The sequence below is a fragment of the Ambystoma mexicanum genome, chromosome 1p (genome assembly GCF_040938575.1).
Source record: "Ambystoma mexicanum isolate Mex_15411 chromosome 1p, UKY_AmexF1_1, whole genome shotgun sequence".
NCBI classification, from domain to species: Eukaryota; Metazoa; Chordata; class Amphibia; order Caudata; family Ambystomatidae; genus Ambystoma; species Ambystoma mexicanum.
In genome coordinates, this window is record NC_090921.1 from 1,497,481,658 (window position 1) to 1,497,495,618 (window position 13,961).

At 39.5% G+C, this 13,961-nt stretch overlaps 1 protein-coding gene across 1 annotated transcript in view; it reads left to right on the forward strand.

Annotated features, from left to right (window-relative positions):
• Positions 1 to 266: 266 nt before the first annotated feature.
• Positions 267 to 13,961, forward strand: part of FCER1G (Fc epsilon receptor Ig) — a 527,609-nt gene continuing 513,914 nt past the window's right edge. Inside the window, exon 1 of the mRNA XM_069607181.1 lies at positions 267 to 550. Within this exon, the coding sequence (XP_069463282.1) occupies positions 496 to 550 (55 nt within the window). The 5' untranslated portion in view covers positions 267 to 495. The remainder of the gene's footprint in view (positions 551 to 13,961) is intronic.

Consider the following 13,961-nt stretch of genomic DNA (forward strand, 5'->3'; position numbering starts at 1 on the left):
AGTTATATCGAGGGATAAAAATAGAATATAGAACGGACTGAAAGGTTGGTGAAAGGGGAGTGATGGTGGACATACTGCAGAAGGAATCGGGAGAGTGGGCATCGAATTTAGACTGAAAGGGATCTGACTTGCAAAAGGGGTCAGCAAAGAGAACGTGCTCGGGAAGTCTGACTGCCAGATGTCTTTGGAGTGACACAGACGCTTTGGGGAAGTTTTTGTTCGAACTGCATTTCGTCAGTAAAGGGAAAAGCCTAGATAAGAGGGTGGAGGCGATGAGGCTACTTCCTGTTGGCTGACAGCGGACATTGCAGCTTAAGTAACAGTCTTCTAAACCTCACCAGAAGAAGAGCAATACCATTCCTGAGACCCCCCACGGAGCGATCACATTTATCTAACCGAATACACGTTTTCATTTCAAAGAGAAGTTCCCGTACATCAGCCAGTCAGCTCACATCCCCTGGTGTGTCCTCGATTCCTTTGGAGAGCTGCAAGAAGATGCACGTGTGGCTGTATATCGTGGTGGTTCTGCTGGCCGCCGTTGGAAAAGCAGGTACTACTTGGAGTTAAACACATCATGAATTCTGTGTGTTCATTATTAGCGCGCCAGCCAGTGCAAGCAATAGGGAAGCGAGGGTGCCTTAAAACGCACATCCTCTTAAGGTACACATTCGAGCAAAAATGCCATGCCCGCGACTTTTCCCAAGGTCACTGGAACTCTTCTCACGCCTTCCCGCACGACTTTGCTTTTATTGACTCTTTTTTTTGGTAGCTTTCGGAGGATGTCCGTTAAAGCTCCACAACTACGGTTGATAGTATCATGAGTCAACAGTAATCAGCAAAAGCTGTTTAAAAACAGAAGTTGGGGAACAATTGTATGAAACATTGCGTGCACATCAGGTTTTCAACCATTCTAGCTAGTTCATAGGCACACACATGCATCGACCTCCCGCACACCTGTCTAGTCTAGTCTACTCAGTTGGACCAAGCAGTTATTACAATATTCGTGCATAAGTAACACGCTGCATTCTACAATTCGAGAACTTTCTAGAGACCCCCAGCCTATGTATATCTGTGTGTATATATATATATATATATATATATATATATATGTGTCCTTTCTTTACTCTGATGTGAATCAGGCAGGGCGAGTGGCTCTCTCCAAAGCGATTACAAAGTTTAATCTGAATACAAAAGCTCCATGAAACAAAAACGTTCCTTTATTAGTGTTTCTTCAAACAAACACAGCAATCAAAAATTTGATTTAAAATCCATAAAAGTATGGCACTACAATGACAGTGCAGAGCGTCTACGCGTTTCGCGGCAAACTCCCAAAGTACAAGAACCATTTCCAGAACCGCCATATATATATATTTTGGTCTCGCCATCACTCTACATTACTGAGCATTGTACAAACTACCAAGATAACATTTTAAGGCCGTCCATCATTTCGGTCAAGCTTCTGTCTCAGCCTTTGACCATGAGAATCCACCCCATCATTTTTGGGGGTCTCGCACACTGAATGCAGACTGTGACTATCTGATGTGTGCAGTAACCTCTTCCGCTCAGCTACTTGCTAAAGCTGGATTCGTGCTCGTAAATAACCCAAAGTTGAAATAAAATAATAAAAGAAATGTTGCACTATGCCATAAGGCTCCACTAACAATATATGCTTTCATAATGCATGATGTTCATAATTCTCAAATCGAAAAGCAGCTGAAAAATGTCTGAGCAGCGGATATACAGATTTCGAATTCCTTTATGATTTAATCTCTGGGAGAAAGAAAACTCATGCTGCTAGGGCTCAAGAGGTAATGTTGAGGTGGGAGGATTGTAACCTTTTTTTAAAAAAAATAATGTTTTAGAGTAAAACAAAAAGTAATTCCCTTTTTCAAAGAGGGTATTTTTGTGAATTTTTATTTTAACTGTAGAAAAGAAAACGTTTGTAATCCATACTTATTTGCACCTAGTAGTTCATACAAACGAATGTCAGATCAGGCAGTAATACTATTAGAGTTGGTTCCTTTGGCACTGCTCTTCTGGGACATGTCCGTGGAGCTGGGTGTGTGCAGATAGGGGACAGGCGCCTAGGAGCCTGTTTAGATGTTTGTAATTGGGAGCATTTTAACACCATTTTAGGATAGGGGGTTGTGTCTGTTTAAAGGGAGTGAAAATGATGGGATTCTGCCTTTGGGGCTCCATGTGCCATTATGACAAGGTGCAGTTGTTCCCGGTATCTCAGACAAGAAACCCCCCTGTTCTTGGTGTCATTTCCTTCTTTTTGAATTGTTTATGTAGGTCATTGTGGTCATTCTCGGCAGAGCAAGCTTCTGTCTAAATACAGCAAGGCTCTGCCGAGGAGAAGCATCGACGAACTCTTGACACCGACGTTATGTAGAATTTCCCTGTTTTCTGCTTTGAGCTCCCATTTAAATATGTTGTTCAATTTTATAGACTATCCGAATAGTGCAGACAGTTAGAAAGCATCGATATTAGTTTTCACAGTGAGTCTTTCGAGGAAGAAATTACTGTTACATTGGAATTGTAAAACGCCAGCATATTAAGTGGCAGGCAGGTAGAATTTGGAGTGGTAGTAGAACTACACAGAGTAGACGAGCACGGGAGAGGAGTTAAGAAAATGGGCCTGATTTACAACGTGTTTTTCAATGGAATTGTACTATTTTAAAATGTTTTTGCATATCAGGCCCACTGTATTGATTTATGTGGTATCTGTGTTTGGTCTTAGAGCCATTACCAACTAGTGGTGGCAATTCAGTTCATCTTTATTTTTGGTATGAAAACGATCTAAGATACAAATACACACAAGCATAGACGCGTTTGCTAAAATATACAAATAGACAAGAAAAGTACTATAATCCAAAAATATTAATATTAATACCAATAAATCAAATAACTTTATTTTCAGGACAAGCCGTAAAAGCGTTGCAAATTCATAATAAAACATTTCTTAAACAATACAGTAAAAACATAACATGTAATTAAAGACACCTCTGTTGCCAATACAACTTGTAAACAGGGAAAGTTAAAGTGCAATACATCAACTGCAATTCTGTAACAGGCATCGATTTTTCCAAACAACATTTATTCCAGGCACTCTTAGAAAGAAAGTGGCTCAATTGGAAATCGTCCCACAATTTGAAAGTGATCATGACTTGGTAGCTATTGCGGTAGACAAACCAGAAAGGCTAAAACTAAGACAAATAATAAACCCGTTGGAAGTGACCGGGGCCAGAAACAGGCTAAGGGTATGTAAGAAAGACTTACTGTCACTTTGTGGGAAGTATGAGAAGTCAGTTGAAATGAATCATTCCAATGTTGAATATAATTGGATGTTAAAACAATTCAAGCATCCGATCAAAAATAACAACGTGTATGAGCATCCTCCTGAGCATCAGAGAGGTGCAAAAACAACTTCATGCTGACAAGACAAATCAAGGCGGTCCAAACTGCTGATACATCGGAGTTGTGTTGATGCCGGAGGCAAAAATACAGAAATTGGCTCATAGCAACTAGAAGCCAATGAATGCAGTCGAATGCAGAACACATGTTGAGAGTAGTTTGCAGGAAAAACACCAGAGATCTATGGGAACTATTAAACAACGGAGGTTCCTTTAGAATAGATAACATGATGAGTCAGGTAAGTGAGGCCAGCTGGTTTGCACTTTATTCCAAATTCTTTGCAGATCCTGGTGATCGACTATTTAAAGATGACAGGAGGAATTTGCAACAGTGCGATATTAATGTGGAAAGGGAAGATCTGGAAGTGAGAATAAGAGGGCTTAATGCATCTAGAGCCGCAGGCCCCAACGGCATCTCAAACCAGTTACTCAAACAAAATCCGGAGGTATAGAGCCAGCTGGTAACCTTGGCTTTTAACCATTTCTTGAGAACGAAACATGTTCCAGCTACCTGGCGAGAGGCGATCATTTTCCCCATATACAAGAGGGGCGATCAAGCTGATCCCATGAACTATCGGCCGATTGCCCTTCTTGATTCTCTGGGAAAGATTTTTGCGATCGGACAAGATGGGCCTCAAAGAGAGGAAGATTAGACCCCCAGAAAACAGGGTTTGTAAGAGGGGTGGGAACCTGTTTGAACCTTTTAATTCTTGGTATGTTTAAACAAGAAGCGCTCAAATCTCGCACTTGTATCCACATGGCATTGATGGATCTGGAACAAGCGTTCAATTACGTAAATAGATCCAAGTTGTGGGCGAAATTGAGAAACTGGCAATGCCCTATGGATCTATTGGCAGCTATTCGGACCTTGTATTCAGATACATCAGTACAGATTAGACTCAATTCCACAGGGGTTTTGTCTGAGAAAATCCTGACTCACTGGGGATTGAAGCAAGGATGTACCTGGGCTTTGTTTTTGTTCAGCCTGTACATCTCTGATTTGGGTGAATCGCAGAAGGAAGTGAGAGCTTTTCCACCAAAGCTCAATGGTGTGCAAATTCCCTGGATCATTTATGCTGACAACATCATACTCATGGACTTTACGCAAGTTGGCCTACAGAGGTGAATCAAAAGTTTAATAGATTATCTAGCCCTTAATGACATGAAAATCAACATCAATAAATCAAAAGTCCTGAGTATGATGTCTGCACAAAAGATCAGGATAAAACAGGTGTGGTGGTCTCGAAGTGAAAAACTAGAAGTGGTACAGACCCTTGTGTATTTGGCTGTCGCCATTAACAAAAACACGGGCGACAATGCCAACTTCCTTTCACTTTGTGCCAAAACCACGCAGCTGGTGACACAAGGATTGAAAATTCTGCGCTTGTATTGCAAATTTTCCCTTTGTCCCTTGTTGGCCTTCTTACGCCAAAAGGTAGTGCCTATTTTGATCTATGGCTTAGAGGTAATGCTCAGTCTCTCATGGAAGGTGTGGGAATATACCAGAAGGCCAATTCTGGCACAAAACTATCAGGCTACCTACCTCTGCCAATTGCAAACATTAGACATGCGCTTAGGCTTCAATCCCTGGAGTCACTTGCCCTTTGGAAGTCTATCTCGCTTTACAGAAAATGCTAGATGGCAGAAAGAGGTACTCCATTTGAAATCTTTGCCGCAAGAGGTAAACTCACCAAGAGCGCACTTGGAGCCTGGTCGGAGAGGCTAGCAACAATCCTATGTGAATACATGGTAGAGAGGAAGGAGTTAATCACAAATCCCATGAAGATCAAAACCAGACTTCAAGAGAGTGACTGGATCGAAAGCATTAGGAAAAGGAACTTAGACTTGATAAAACCTTGTCTAGAATTAGAACAGAACGGTTTAAACAAACCTCCACAGTACTGAATACAATTTCCCTCATATCATTGCAGGGACATGCTGATGAGAGTGCGCTTAAATCTAATGGCCACTGCAGAAGTGAAATTAGCTAGGAAACAAATAAAACGAGCCCAATCACACTTCAGATATTGTGGTTCAACAGGTAAAACTGAAACCCTATGCCATCTTGTGACTGCTTGTGTAGCCCTTAAGCAGCTGCGAACAAAATATTTACAAGATAACGGTATGAATCGGGCTGCCAACTTAGATCTGCAGTGGTGGCAATGGGTCTTGATGGGGGACCGAGTAAGCTTATGTCTAGCGGTTTTACAGATGATAGAAGTCATGATATGATATGATATGGCATTTGAAACGCGCCTATACACAAGTGTTGTCAAGCAATTTGAAACAATTAATTGATTTGATATTGTGAGCTTTTATCCGCTTGTTAAGATCTTTAGAAGAACATTAGAACTGGTGTTAAGGTTGAGAAATGAATAATCGAAATTTTGCTGCTGAGAATGTTTCTTTTTTCTTCATGGGTGTGATTGGAAATTGTGATGTTTAGTGATGCAATTCATCAGACTGTTTTGTGAGGAGTTGAAATGGACATGGATTGTATTTGAATGTAAATGGTTAATTAACTTAATTGTTTAAGTGCAACCAATAAACATTTTTTTAAATAACATGTAATTAAAGACACCTATGTTGCCAACAAAGCTTACAAACAGGGACATTTAAAGTGCATTAGAACTGCAATTCTGTAACAGGCATCGATTTTTCCAAACAACATTTATTTCAATATCTATTGAAACCTAATCATAACAATGTAGCTCTATTCAGAGATTAGTTGAGAAATAATTGTATACACATTAAAATGGGTTAAGAATAATAGAACTAAAAGTGGGGAGAGGGGACTCACAGCCCCACAAAGGATCGAATGATTTCCCATCTAAAAATGACTTTCAAACGTTGTTTCCAGTTACTGGGTAAAGCTTCCGTCTACATAGCCAAGCACGAGGACATGGCACGCTTTCCTTGTCACAGAGGTAGGACTGTTGGTACTTTTGCAACATTTTGAGGCATCCGCTGCTGTGCGTATGCCCTCACTTTCTAATAATGGTTTAAAAAGCTGTGCTCTCACCGATTTCAATGGATCACCAAAGAATAAATACTGTGCTATAGTTTCCTCTCCTGCTGTACACAGGGGCCAGGGCCACCCCTCCACTTTCCCAGGATTCGGTGAATGCAGCAGTTTTTAGTGTCCCCATCCTAAAACGGACAAATAAAGCATGCACATACGGAAGATTTAAAGATTCCACATAGTTTTCTTGGTCAAATTCTGGCTTGCATGCTAAATAATTCGGACCTAATTTTAATTTTCAATATACCTGCCGTTTCCACTCATTTTCTCCTGGTTAGGGTGATCGCTTTTTCTTTCAACCGAAGTTTGTCACTCCTAGCAATGGTGTGTGGATCCTCCCAAAGTGAAGATACATTTAAGCTGTATGATACCTTTCTCACATGGGTAGGCCAGGGGATGCAATTACCCCCTTCTAAGGTCAGGACATGTATCATAGCATCCCGACATTTCTCAAGTCCTTCAGTGCTCCACACCCTCATCCAATAGAGTCCTGGGTTTAAAGCAGCCTGATCCTCAGTCACATCCGTCTCCAGGTGCAGCAATGCATTTGCAGACACTGGAGAGATCTGTAGGAGTTGTTTTGAATGTTTATTTTCTACTCCATCCCGAGTTTTCGGATTTACGTATCCCAGCAATTCAGCATGCGTATGGCTTGTTTACAATACAGTTCTAAAGCTGGGGCTGTTGCTCCCTCCCACCCCACCATGTCTTGCATGGTGGGTGCCTGGTATTTCCCCAGGGTTGTACAAGCCTTGTCTAGGTGGACAGTCCAAAGTCTATCTCGTGGAATCTAATTCCTAGGTAGTCAAAGAACGGAACCTGTTCTAATCTTACCCTCTCCACACTGATGAAAAGCTTTTGATGTGGTCTGAAAACCAAATCTTTGATAATCATGTGTTTATTTATATAGCGCCTTAATACAAAGCGCTTTATAGAGCACATATTTGCATACAATATCACCCAACCGAAATTGGTACTCATTTATGGACCTCGGATGGATGAAAGGATGAGTTGGCCTTGCCCGGATTCAAATCTGCGACCTGCAGATCACGAACAGATCGCAGCAGGGAGCACTGAACTCGCTGAGCTATCTTACCGGCTTAACTCTGTTTTGTCAATGTGTAATCTAAGATTCGACTCTTCACATTTTAAATATAAGTTGGGCCCAATGTATTGATTCATGTGGTACATGTGTTTGCTCTTAGAGCCATTACCAACTAGTGCTGTCAATTCAGTTCATCTTAATTTTTGGTATGAAAACGATCAAAGATACAAAAACAAACAAGAACAGACTCTTTAGCTAAAATACAGAAATAAAGAGACAAGAAACGTACTAAAATTGCTAAATATTAATACCATAAAACATTCATTCAATAAGTAGATTTGACTCTAGTAAATTCCAACATTCAATAATTGCAAAAATAAAAATCCCTCCTCGTACATCATAATTTAGGATCCCTGTTTTCCACGTTTACTGATTTGTAAACATGAATACAGACGGAAATCACTCTTTTCCTTTCAATATTTATTTGTAAAAATGGAAATTCATGTCTCTTGGTTGGGTCTTTAAATTGACACCGATTCATTGGAGGTCCACGCCTGTGCAAGGTAAAATAACAGAGGTTGAAAAAGACATGGAATTCCTTTACATTTGTTTAAAGGGCTGCAGATATGCAGACCCTCACTGGTTGTGTGTGAACATGGCTCTATCAGCTTCTCATTACCAGCTGATGTTATTTCCATGTAAATAAATGTGGAAAAAGAATAGTCACAACGTATTTTTCTACATAGCAACAAAAAAAAGTGTATAAATATAATCGGGAATGCTACAAAAATAAATACCATAATACCGAGAGCATTTCTTATAATTGACTATTAGTTATTTACAACATTTGCCCAAGCAGATAATTAAATTGCCAATTTCAGAACAGTCAGTTACCCCTTTCTTTAGTACGATTAGAGCAGGTTTTCAGACCCTTTTACGCAAGTTCTTTTTCTGATGATTCATAAAAGGATAAAAGCTAATTATCAACCACAGTTACTTGTTAATTTTAAGACCTCAACAGTTGTGCTCTCATAATTCATGATAATACTAAAAATATTCATTGTATAGTGGGTAATGTGCAAATTAGCTGATGACTGGGTCGAATAAATTGCATCCCTGCTTGGCCAGATATCCAAGTTTATAAATTGTTGTAAAAACTATATTTTCCCAGGCGAGTTATTAAAGGGACAAGAAAGTAAATAATATTTAACACTTTACTTTGTTCCCTCCTGAATCTGGCTGAACATTATTTCTGGACTTTTTGAAAGTAAAAGAGGCTAACAGCAGTTTTCACAGCAGACATTTGGTGTATAATATTCAGTTAAAAAACAGGACCGGTTCCTCCAGATAACCTTCTAGTTTAATTCCCAGGTAATTTATTAATAATTTTCATGGAGCAGGGTAGCATACTCTTTAGCCTTTTAGACCAAGGAAGTGACATAACTTTTGGGGAGCTCAAAATGCCATTAGCTGCCTCCTTAAATATTATTTATTCTGGTACTCACCATAACCACATCCAGCAAAGAAGGGATTTCAGCCTAATTTGATTTTCTATTCCCATATACCCCAGTTCTAGGAAAATAGGAATAGAAAGGGCACGCTATGGGCAGGCCGAGTAATCGTTTATTTGTCAATTTCGTTATCAGTTGAATGTCAGAAAATACAGGCAAGCTAAGGCAGCTTGAGCTATATATATATTCAGTGAAAAAAACTTTGTTAAAGGGATGTTATGGTTAAGTTGTGCTACTAAAAACCTATGAAATTCAGTGAAAAAACTTTGTTAAAGGGACGTTATGGTTCCAAGTAAAACCGAAAAACCCTTGAAATTCGCCAGTTATGGTAAGCTAAGCAACCATAACTCGCGCCACCACCATGCACTGCTAAGACTAACACCCAGGACATCAAAGATGACATCACAAATGTCATTGATGACATCACTGATGACATCACATGTCTGGCTCCCCCTTTTTTCCTTTACTGACATATCTAGGCCACAAGGTTTTCTTCAGTAACAGTCAGGAATTAAAAGTGGAAAAGGTAGTATATTTGTAGACTTATCCTTCAAGTATGTTCTTACAATAATTCCCTTAGGGTCCAGTCATATCATATGAAACATATACATAGGGGAAGGCACAAACTTGAAAGACAGCAATCCTTTCTGTGCATTAAAATAATCAGTAGAGTTGTCAGCACTTTCTGATAGTTCTGTTGTTTTTTATTACTGTAATTTCCCTGTATATGTTCCTATTTTTATATCTTGTATTCACACTAATTTCCTTAGAGTCCAGGCACATCATGTTATGTATTTATATATACATTGGGTAAGTAGCAGGTTTGAAACAGAGCAATCATTTCTCTGCATGCATGTTAGGTTATGAACACTTTGTGCTACTACTGCTGTTTTTTTTCTTACTTCAATTTCCTTGTATATACTCATATTTGTATGTGGTGTTGTGTTTGTGTTTTGTCTATAATAATGCAATTATGTAGTAAGTGGGTTTTATTATCTACTTATCACATGTTTCACAGTATGCAAAAGTCTAATAAGAAAACAGTTATCATTTCACTATTCAACATGGCAAGTTTATGAATATTGCACCTCCATCATGTATGCTGCACACAATGCCTATGTTTCTACATGAGCACCTTAGTATACTGGATGGACGAATTAGCACTTGATATTTATTCCAATGATCCTTGACACTTTTTTTTATTAACATTACAATAAGAAACCCTTGTACAGACTTTTCATGAAAGATAAATGCACATGTGATGTCATCAGTGATGTCATCAATGACATTTGTGATGTCATCTTTGATGTCCTGGGTGTTAGTCTTAGCAGTGCACGGTGGTGGCGCGAGTTATGGTTGCTAAGCTTACCATAACTGGCGAATTTCAAGGGTTTTTCGGTTTTACTTGGAACCATAACGTCCCTTTAACAAAGTTTTTTCACTGAATTTCATAGGTTTTTAGTAGCACAACTTAACCATAACGTCCCTTTAACAAGGTTTTTCACTGAATTTCATAGGTTATTAGTAGCAAAGCTTAACAATAGTAACTTTGACTTTATGTACATGCAATATGGAACATACTGAACCACTTCTACTGAATGTGATGTCCGCAAACTTTTTTGATGTCTACGGACATATTCAGACAACAGTACCACTACCTAAAAAGTCGGGGGGGGTTTTGTTTAATTGTTATATTACAACATGATAACATTTACACAAATTCACAAAGTAGTATACATACATATTATATGTAGTAATACATAAGAAATGTAACCCATATATGTACCGCACTAACCATTCATTTAAATACAATATGTTCTAAAATGGAATATACCAAGAGAAGATAAATTGGCTTCCAACATAATTACCTCACAGACACTCCACAACTAAGACCAAGACCAGACCTACAGAGTACTCAGAACATATCTTACCTGAAATAGTAAGTGTACATCATTTTACTCATATCTTTATAAACTTTCTGTATTAGATTAAAAAAAAAAATATTATATATTTTTTTTTTCTCACAGAAATGTCTAGTACTCTGGAATGGCTAGAGGAGCACTTCCCACATGACGAAATGTCAGAAAATAGTGAAGCTAATGGTACACACTTTACAATATAAACCATTTAATTGTTATTATTTTATATATATTTAACATATATATTTCTTTTTGTACAGAGCATACCAAAATAGAAAATATGTCTGAAGAAACTGTTATGGAAAACACGCTTGACAGCTTAAAAGAAAAAATTTATTTATTATTGAGCAATTTTAATAATTTGAAAACTTTTGTTGAGGATCATTTTAAAACAAAAACCTCATACCATTGTCCCACATGTACTTGTCCCCCTCACCATATCCCAGTCAATTATCCCCAAACCCTCTCCATAATCCATTACGTTTTGATGAGACTTCCATCCCTTCTTCACCTGATACCAATCATGTTGAAACCCCTAATTGTCCTGTTTTTGTCTGTTTCTGCCTCACCTTCTCTGTCATAAATTATTAATATATGTGAAATAAAGTAAAATTGTTATATTGTGTTGTAATTAGTTCCCATTTTTTATTTTTTAAAAAACAATGTAGATGTCCGCGGACAGCCCGGGAGTTCTGAAATGTTCGTAAATAAACGAAAATGGAGGTGTCCTAAAGAACACTATACCTGTCCGTACTGTTCGCTAGCAAGTTGAAACTGTTCTAAGAACCCAATTGGTGTCCTGAAATGTTCGTAATTAAACGAAAATGGAGGTGTCCTAAAGAACACTATACATGTCCGTAATGTTCGCTAGCAAGTTAAACTGTTCTAAGAACACAATTGATGTCCTGAAAAGTTCGTAATCAAACGAAAATGGAAGTGTCCTAAAGAACACTATATCTGTCCGTAGTGTTCACTAGCAAGTTTAAACTGTTCTAGAACACACGCGTTGTCCAGAAATGTTTGTTTGATGTGTGACGCACTTTTAATTAATTCAGGACCCGAACACTGTCCGTAGAACATCAACGCGCATGCGCAAACCAATGTCCGTGTATTTGGTGTCCTGCGGACAGGAGCTTCCTTCGCGGACATGTTCACGAAGGGATCATGTGACCGCGCCCCTGCTGATCGCGTGTTCTGAATGCGGACACTGTTCGTGTCCCCGAACAATTTAAAAGTACATTTTCAAGTAATCCACAATATTTTTCCATAAAAACTCATCATGGCACAAGTCCCACATAGTAATCCTGAGTTTCTACATATCTTTTGAAACTTTTTTAACCCTTTTTTGTGTTTGATCTGTCCGCGGACAGCACGCATGTCCGCGAACCGCGTACAAGCACCCCTATAAAAGACCACGCCCTAGAGCTTATTCTCATTGTGTTTCTGGCTACTCTTCAGAGAACAGCTATTTCTCCAGCAACTTGCTGATTACACCATCGAGATGGCATCCCTGGCTGCAGAACTGCCACCTGATGCTGCACCTGCTTCAGCACCACCCCCACCCCCTCCACCACCACCACCTTCCCAAGGGCCTGAAGAGGGGAACAGGAGTGAGGATGCAGAGGAGGAAGAAGAGGATGATGAGAATGAGGTAGAGGAAATCCCTACTACCCGCACTAGACGTGAGTCTTGGGTGTGGCGGTTATTTTCCATTTATGGGAATGGTCCTAAGGCTCGTGCGAACTGTGTTATCTGCAATGAATGCAAAATGATACTCAGTCACGGGAAGCACGGTTCGTACAGCTTTGAGGCCACGACCATGAAGCGCCACCTGAGGTCATTTCACTCTGGGGTTGTACATTGGGAAGAACATAGTAGGTTGATTTCCTCTACTTCATCCTCCGTTTCTGATCCTGTCACCACAAGGACCACCTCTGTGGGACAGCGTCTTCCTCAAGCTGCCTCACAGGCCATACAGAATTCTGATGACCCTTACCTTTCGAGGGTCACAGCTGTATGTATGTACTGTGACACAGTACTCTGCAGGGGGGAGCGACTTTGGAGTGCTTTTGAGACTATCGTCTCAAAGCACGAGAAGACCTGCTCACTACCCAAATAAAACCCACTCTACATCTTCCTCTCTCAGCTCGCCCTTTCTTATCCCTGTGGTTGGTGTCCCCCCTTTTACCCTCCTTTCCCCTCCTCCCCTAGTGTGTCATGTCTAAAACACAAAAAAAATACAAAATTACAAAAATAAAAAAAAATAAGTCTCTTTTCAGAGCTGCCTTTCACAGTTAAAAAATAGAAGTGAAGATAAATAAAGCAGGGCCCTTTGTATTTCTTAAAAGTCCGTGGACAGTTTGCGAACATTAAAAAAACTGGGGTGCTACCCTATTGTAACCATTGCATTTTTCTATGGGAGGAAGTGGTGGCTCTGAAAAGAGCCTTTGGGAGGTGTTTGTATGTCAAAAGTTATAAATACTTAACACCTACTTCAAAATGGATGCTGTATTTCTAAAAAAGGTCGCAATGCATTTTGTACATTTCCCAGAAAAATCTGATTGCCAGCATAAGTAAGATGGACTCCATCTCTGCGAAAAATGTATGTACTACGAAACATAATATTTTCATTGTGAAAAGAGGACATGCCAAAATCTCTTAGAAATGCACAAACAGCCTTATTAACATTGCGCCTTGCTTTTTCCATTTGTGGACCAAATGAAGAAGAACGAAGCCACATTTGTCTCTGCGCAATCCGTGAAAATATTACTTGAGAATTAGGAAACATGTCCATGACTTTCCCAAGTCCTTCTTTCATAGCAAATTGCAAAGAAATTCCAGACACATGCCCTAAACTGTTCCCTCCACAATGAATTACAATTTTGTCTGGATGTTGCTCTGTTTCCAAAGTAGCCCAGAGAGGTAGCAAGTCCAACCACTTCATTCCACATACTCCATGCCAGTGTACTTCCACATGTGAAAATCCAAGATCTACAGCTACTCCACAGCTTTCTGCATGCACCTTCAACCAATGTATCCACGAATCTC